The 8,229-nt window shown below is 35.8% G+C and overlaps 1 protein-coding gene and 1 long non-coding RNA gene across 2 annotated transcripts; both read right to left on the bottom strand.

The window, feature by feature from the left end:
• On the bottom strand, nucleotides 2,089–3,300 carry LOC104757840. Its single transcript, XR_762534.1, has 2 exons — nucleotides 3,025–3,300; nucleotides 2,089–2,448 (listed from the first exon to the last, which is right to left on the bottom strand). It is a non-coding gene; the product is annotated as an uncharacterized LOC104757840 (long non-coding RNA).
• Nucleotides 3,338–5,019, bottom strand: LOC104759713 (putative nuclease HARBI1). The gene is made up of 2 exons (XM_010482610.1): nucleotides 3,750–5,019; nucleotides 3,338–3,378 (listed from the first exon to the last, which is right to left on the bottom strand). Exons 1-2 carry the CDS (start codon nucleotides 5,017–5,019, stop codon nucleotides 3,338–3,340), a joined length of 1,311 nt encoding a protein of 436 aa, XP_010480912.1.

Below are 8,229 nucleotides of genomic sequence, written 5' to 3'. Positions count from 1 at the left end.
TTCTTCTAATTTCTCAACATTGATTGGTTGGTCATAAACCCTTTTTTTTTTTTTTGCAAACATAATTGTTACCATTATTCATTCAATTCCAGAGGGAGATAACGAGTAGAAGCTCATCAAACTAATGAATGGATAAAATAGGCTAATCAAACACAAGCTTACAACAAACATAGATAAATAGATTGGAAAAACATAAATCGTTGTTGATAGATCCATAGGAGCTCAAAGACTGTAACACCTACGATTGCGGAAATGTTTAAAAGAATTGATTTGGCCACATATGTCACCAAAATGCACTTATTTTTTTGGTCAAGAGTCCTGAGAGAACTTCATGATGGGTGACCTTCCTAGAAGTGATTGTCGGAACTGTGAGAGTGAGGACAAAACACAGGTAAAGATCATTTGTTGATTTGTAGGATCGGTAAACAAGTTTTTAAAGTCTCTCAGACGTAATAAACCGCTCATCGAATATGGGTCGGTCCACGGGCCGGAAATAGATGTAAGGGCAACTTAGGAAGGTGGGCCCATGGAGTGAGAGTGGACATGGGCTCATTAAGCAAGGTGGCGGTTGAGGCGTTACAGAGACAGAGACTACATCATGATGTGTCTACGTATACATTGCGAAATTTAACATTAGTTACTATCAAAAGATTTTGTGACGTTAGAAAAAGGTTTTAAATTTCATTGGTTGTTGGAGCAAGCCATTTTGAGATAGCAAAAAGACGTGATCATGTTCTCTCCACACTGGTGGAGGGCAGATCTGAGGTTCTCTCTATGGTAGAGAAGGTTGGACACAAGGTTATCTCCCCAAAAGAGGAAGGTGGAGGAGGTTGGACGCAAAGTTCTCTCCATAATGCCACATATATTAAATTCCTTAAAAGCTAAGAAAGGATTAGGTGCTTCCGAGTTTCATCACTCTGTAAGTAGATGCTGCATTTTGTTGGGACATTTCATTCCCATGAAGCAAGTCTTACTTGAGTTGGAAGTATGTTTAGCTGGGTAATCCACATCATGAAAGAGTATCTTAGGGTTGCCTCCTTCAAACCAAATATCATTGGACCATGTCACTTTATATTCACGAGGCCTTAATGATTCTCAGGTTAAGCCTTCTTGAAAATGGTCAAAGCTTATGCCCTCAACAGTATATGTCTTTACCTTTGGACCTATATGGTAGAATAGTGGTTATAAAGAAAATGTGCATGTTTAGTTGCGAGTCGGAGGCTTGTAGAATCCATCCATTATAGTCACATGCATAAGTCACACCAGAGAATTTGGTGTCTAAGTTGCCCAGGATCAGTTTGGTCTAAGACCAAGAGTATCAAAAGAGGCCCAATGGTGACCATGAAGCAGAAGTCAACTACCTGACCATTTGTATGAGGTCTCAACAGAGCATACCCAATACTAATGGACCGCTTAAGCAAAAAAATATTTGTAAACTAGGGAACAACCGATGTAAAATAGGAGTTTATTGTTTTTAATACCCTCAGACTTAATATTTTAGTGTTTAAAGGCATTTCCAGCCCTACTCTATTTTAGAGTCAAAACTCTATTGTAGAGCAACATTTGCTCCAGATTGCTCTATATATAGAGCAACTCTGTTTTCACCTCTATTTTTTACACTAACTCATGTTCTATTATAGAGTTACTCTATTTTAGAGTAAAAAATAGAGATATACATTGGAGATGGTCTAAGGACATACCCATAAGTGAAAATGAGAAGAGGGGATCACACAAGTTAAATAGTATTTATTTTTAATAAAAATTTTGTTTTTTTTTTTTTTGACGATAATTTTGTTTTTCTATTAAATTTTATTTAGTATTTTGAGTTAAACCATTATGATGTGGACATGTGGTAGATCAAAGATGTTTTAGAGTATCTCCATCAAGGAATGCAATGAAAGTATCTTAAAACAAATTTTATTCTTAATTTTGAAAAAAGTGAAATTAAGAACTTCTTAAGAAACTTTAATATTTCATAGGTCCATTGAAGGTTGTTAAATTTGAGGTTCTTAAAAATATTTTTGTGTGTAATTGTAAATTATTATGGTATTTTGTTTAAATTTATAACACATTTATACTTTTAAAAACTTAAAAATATTGCATTCAATAAATGACAAGTACAAACAAAAAGAGTTGAGTGTAGTATACAAGCAGATACAAGAACTCAGACAAAACACAAACTCGTAAACAGAAAGAGAACTATATTCATCGAGGGATATATAGACATAAGAACAAAAAGAGAATAACCTGTTTGAGAGAATTGGGCAAAGAGTGACTTGAGCTTTGCTACTACGCTCACCAGAAGGCCTTGAAGGCCTTGAAGCACAAGATCAGTAACTGCGGCTCCGTAGTGACCAAGAACAGCAAGAGACATACCAGTTACGTTCAGCATCTGAACTTTCACTTTCGTCAAGTACGAACCAGCTTGGGCCAAAAGGAAGGCAACACCTTGATAACAAAGACATGTCCACAAAACGCATGAAACTCACATAACATAGAGAAAGCAATCAGACCATACCATAACACAAGTAACAACAAAAACAGAGAGACAACCATTGATCACAGACCATAACACATAAACACAAACATTGATAACTGATCACCGACCATAACCATCAATCTCATAAACATTAGAACAAAACAAAAACACTGATAATTGATCACAGACCATAATGCAAACCCATAACCGCTTTGAAAGAACATAACACAAACTTGATCATTGATAACAGAAGATAACACAAACTGATTCAAGCTTTAGAAGAACATAAATACAAACATTGATCAAAAACAGAAACACAGTATCTCTATTTCAATATCTCTACCATCTGTTGCAAGTTTTCCAATTAATCTCACAAAAAAAAACAGAGAAAAAAATGGATCAATATCAATCAAACTAATTTTACTAATATCAATTCCCAAATCATAAAACCCAAAATTTGCTAAACATCAAATCCTAATTCAAAAGACATCAATATAACCCTAAATTAACACGATCTACACTTCGAACTTCAGAGAGATGCGTACCATGGGAACAAAATTGGAGCATCCTTGAACCAAACACAGAGATTTGGTTAACTTCCCGATTTGGGGAACCAGAAAACGTCGATGGTCACCGGCGTCGCTGGAATGATGATAGCGACAGATCCAGAACTCATTTCTGACTCATATTTTCTCTCAATTCGACGGATCGAACCTTCAGCATAGATTTCACGTTTTTGAGAATTGGAGAAACGAGGAAGAGAGAGGGGGAAAAAAATAGCTGTTTTTTTTCTTTTGTTAATTAGTCTAACCAATCATAAACCGACACATACACGATTCTTAACAATCCTAGAGTCACTTAGCTTAGGGCATGTTTATAGGGGATAAGGTAAGGGTGTTCTTAGAGGAGAAATATTGTAAAAATATTGTAAAATCAGCTCTTAAGAACTTTTGTTAAGAAGTTAGTTATTGGGAGAACAGGTATAAGATCTTAAGATTTAATAATATAATATTCTTATAGAAATTTAAAAATGTTTAATAAATACAAAGATTAATGTTTAATAAATAATTTAAGAATGTTTAAAACTATTTAATAATATAATGTTTATTAATATTCTTATTAAACATATTACAATTATAAAAATTTATAAAATAACATTTTAATTGCAAACTTATAAAACTTTTATTAAAATTAAAAAAAATAAACATATTACTTAATTATTTAAAGAAGACAAATATTTTATTTAACTAATACAAAAGACCAAATTTATTCCAAATATTCTCAATCAAATCCTCCTTTAATTTGCGATGTGCTTGTTTATCACGAATTAATGTATGGCCATCACCTAAACCTTCAAGATTTGAAGACATAGTTACTGAAAAGGTAAGATCCGGAGTAGTTCCAGTTCCATCTTCTTGTTGGAATTCTTGTTCGTCATAGAGTGTGTATGAATCTCGTTCATCTTCGACAATCATATTATGCAGCATAAGACATGCTCTCATTATATATGCAATTTTACCCTTTGACCATAAAAGAGTTGGATTTTTAATCATGGCGAATCTAGATTGCAAGACTCCAAATGCACGCTCAACATCTTTTCGTGCACCTTCTTGTTTTTGTGCAAATAAACGATGTTTCGGATGTTGTGGTTGTGGGATGGATTTAACAAATGTCGCCCACTCCGGGTAAATACCATCCGTCAGATAGTAAGCCAAATTATACTCATTTCCGTTGACATAGTACGTAACTTCGGGAGCTCGACCGTAAATAATGTCATTAAATACTGGTGATTGATCAAGGACATTTAAATCGTTACAAGTACCTGGAGCTCCAAAAAATGCGTGCCATATCCAAAGATCTTGTGAAGCTACTGCCTCCAAAACAATTGTTGGCTTATCGGTGCCTCTTGAATACATTCCTTTCCAAGCGGTTGGGCAATTTTTCCACTGCCAGTGCATACAGTCAATGCTACCAACCATCCCGGGAAAACCCCTCTGTTCTCCATAAAATAGTAACCTTTGAAGATCCTCTGGTGTTGGTCGGCGTAGGTATTCAGTGCCAAACAAGTCAACTATCCCGACAACAAAATGTTCCAAACATTTACGAGCAGTACAAGCAGCAAGACGTATGTATTCGTCAACCGAGTCCGTCGCAGTCCCATAAGCTAAAAGTCGAATTGCTGCAGTACATTGTTGTAGGGGTGATAGACCATTCCGGAAGGTTGCATCCTTTTTTGGCTTAAAATATGGAACTTCTTCACTGAGACGATTCACAATACGCAAGAACAACGGCTTGTTCATTCGAAACCGTCGCCGGAAGTGGTGAGCATTGAAAGTGGGATTATCAGAAAAATAATCGTTCCACAAACGTTCATGCCCTTCTTCTCGTTTTCTATCAATATATTCACGTGGTTTCCTTTCCACCGGAATTTCCTCTTCAACAGCTTCAAATTGGTTATTAAATTGCTCTTGAAAGTATTGGTTTAAACTATCATTATTTGGGTCATAATGGTAGTGAAAATTGTTGGAAGAAGATGCCATAGCAATGAAGAAAAGAAAGAAATATTTGTTTTGGGTGAGAAGGAAATGATAGTTTTTTAAGAAAAGAAATATTTGTTTTGGGTGAGAAGGAAATTTGTGTTTGATGAAAGAAAGAAATATTTGAGTTTGGTGAGAGAAGGAAATGTTTGAGTTTTGTTTATAGAAACAAATGTTTGTTTTGTTGGGGAATGTTTGTTTTTGATCTTGTGAAACCTTGTGCTCTTCTCATATATATAGAGTGATCAAAGTATATAGAGTGATCAAAGGCAAATTCCAAACTAAACATCACGGGTTCACGACAGAGTACATCACGGGTTCACCAAACTAAACATATCAACCTAGCCTAAACAAAATTCCAAACAAAACATCATGGGTTCATAATTCGAAAAGAAACAACAACAACCAACATCACGGGTTGCAACACCAAAAGAAACAACCAAACATCTTTTCAAGACCATACGAAAGCAACGAAAACCCAATTATCCAACACAATAATTTACTTGAGCTGGTTCACTTTGTCCGTCAGCTGGATCACTCGGTCCTTGAGTTGGATCACTTGATCTTTGAGCTGTATCACAAGTACCTTGAGTTGGATCATTTGGTCGTTGAGCTGGATCACTTGGTCCTTGAGTTGGATCACTTCGTCCTTGAGTTGAGCATCACGGTTCGACAGACTAGGTAGTGGACCAGCTTCACGGTTCGATGGTTGCGGTTCATAGTAAGCGGTCTCAGCCTCATCATCTGTATCAGAACTATAGTTTAAGGGGCTGTTTATGCCCTCGTCATAGTCAGAGAACATGTCTTCCTCAACCTGAAACCAAAACATATACATTCGACATGAGATTAGAAACCAAAACAAACCAAAACATTCGACATTCATTAGAAACCGAAACATATATTTAAGTTTCTGAAAACACATAAACAAATATAACCCGAGTTAAACATAAACATAAACATCAAATAAATATAAGCCGATTCATTAAAAACATCAAATAAAACTAAACTTCAGAGAGTGTTTCCATAAACATAAACAAGCATAAACCCTAAAGCTAAAACAATTCAGCCATTAGCTTCTTCTTTAGAGCTTTTTCATCTTCATCTAGCGTTTCTTTCTTGGCAATGAGAGTGTCAAGAATGGACATCTTTTGAAGTTCTTTCATGCCCTCTAAGTCCTTCATTTTGATCTCCCACATTTGACAAAACTCTGTAGTTGGTGCAGCCTTCTCTTTACCTTTGTTCCTTGATTTTTTCATTGCCTTTATTGCAGCAGGCCTGCTCTCGAGCTCACCCACAACAGACCCTGAAGATGGTGCAACCTCATCCGCTTTTCTTTTCAAAGAGGTGGTTGTCTTTGGTGTGGGGTTCATAGGCTCTAAATTAATCCATTTCTGTTCATAGCGAAGCACATTCCAAGCATACTCCAAACCAAACTTCTTCTTGTACAGCTTCGTGTATAGTTGGTGAGCATTCTGCAGAATATCCACATCATTCATGCCACTAGCTTTCTCACCCTTTGCCTCTGCGTATGCTCCACAGAATTTACTGACTTCCCTACTGATTTTTTGCCATCATTGTCTACAATGATCAGGGAGCCTTGGTTCACCACCACCAAGGACATGATCACTTGTTGCATAATAATCACCAATGCGCCTCCAAAAGGACCCATATGGTTGATCATTCCCAACAATTCTATCCTTAGATGTGTTTAACCAGGCGCTTATTAGGACTAAGTCATCTTGTGCGTACCATATCCTTCTCTCCCTACGCTGTTCTGCTGTCTCTTCTGTTTGACTAAGAGGTTGACTCAGGTGTGAACTAGTTTGTGAACTAAAAGAAGGGATTTGAGAGGAACCAAGGTTTACATTTGGAGCAAAGCTATCGTATGGGAAGTTTAGAATACTAAAGTAGGATTGAGACTGACTATTAGGCATATTATTTGATTCCATAGAAAGCAGATTTAGAACGGAAGAAGGTGTGGAAGAGAGATTATTGGAAAGTCCTAATAGATTGGTAAGAAAGAAGGAAATGAGATTGGATAATATAGAGAAGTTAAGAAGATCATTTAATTCAAAGTTTTGTGTTGTTAGAGAATTTTAATTCATAGTAACCATTACCTACTTCAGTCAAATCAGAAGTAAATAAAGGACATTTAGTGTTTTAAATAATAGACCATCGCAATCACAACTAAACAACTAACATAGACCATCGCAATTTACAACTATAGTCTACACTATCACAACTAAACAACAAACATAGACCATCGCAATCACCATCACAATAACCAAGCAAACAACACTTTAAAGGCAACTACAATCACTTAAAATTTCTTAATAATCAGTTACTACACAACTAAAGTTCAGTTTCGTTACAATCACAACTAAAGTTCAGTTTTGTTTACGCGTAACCAATAAGGGGAGAGAAAGAGATATCGAGTACACCAGAAAAATAGAGAGAGAGACGTTATGTGGGTATTGTTGTAAATGTTTGGTCAGAGTATATATTTAGAGAGTGACGTTAGCCAAAGAAATGAGGAGAGGTGTGTGAGAACGAGAAAGAAAAGTGAACGAGAACGAGAAAGGGACTTTGGCCAAAGGAAATCATCCTATCAGTTACATAATCAACTACCTTAAATGGAATTTATGTGTAAGAGCATGAAAAGTGAACCAGTTTTTGAAGTTAACAAACCATTCAACTTAGACACAAACAAACATTTTTTTTAAACCATTTTTTGAAACCAGTTAACCTTTTACTTGCGAGTAAACAAACAAAAAATGGTTTAACCAATTTAAGGAACTCAGACACAAACAAACAAACGACCAAACCATTTTTTGAAGTTAACAAACAAACGATTCATAATAAGCTACAAACCATTACTCAGACACAAACAAACCATTTGAATTACCTTTCACTTGCGAGTAAGGAATGTTGTTGATGGTGGTCCGATTTATTTCGCCCTCCTTAACCTCACCTACGTGCCTCATAAACAAACCAAAAACAAGTGTTAAAACAGAGGAGACAGAGGAGACAGAGGACAAAAACGATTACAATTCACTCATACAAATCTATTAAAGGGTTTATTTTCAATAGAACACACGAAAGGCATAAAATCGTAAATCGAAACCCTAAATCGAAACCCTCAATCGAAACCCTCAATCGAAATTCTAAATCAAAACCCTAAATCGAAACCCTAAATCAAAACCCTAAATCGAA

Source organism: Camelina sativa, chromosome 17 (genome assembly GCF_000633955.1).
Source record: "Camelina sativa cultivar DH55 chromosome 17, Cs, whole genome shotgun sequence".
Classification (NCBI taxonomy): Eukaryota; Viridiplantae; Streptophyta; class Magnoliopsida; order Brassicales; family Brassicaceae; genus Camelina; species Camelina sativa.
This window is presented reverse-complemented; position numbering and strand designations above follow the sequence as displayed.

Excerpts from the sequence above, each read along its gene's own strand:
- LOC104759713 (XM_010482610.1), bottom strand. The coding sequence starts at position 5,019 with ATGGCATCTTCTTCCAACAATTTTCACTACCATTATGACCCAAATAAT. Across the intron at positions 3,379-3,749 it reads TTTGATTGAGAATATTTGGA|AACACCCTTACCTTATCCCC; the intron begins ATAAATTTGGTC and ends TTCTCCTCTAAG.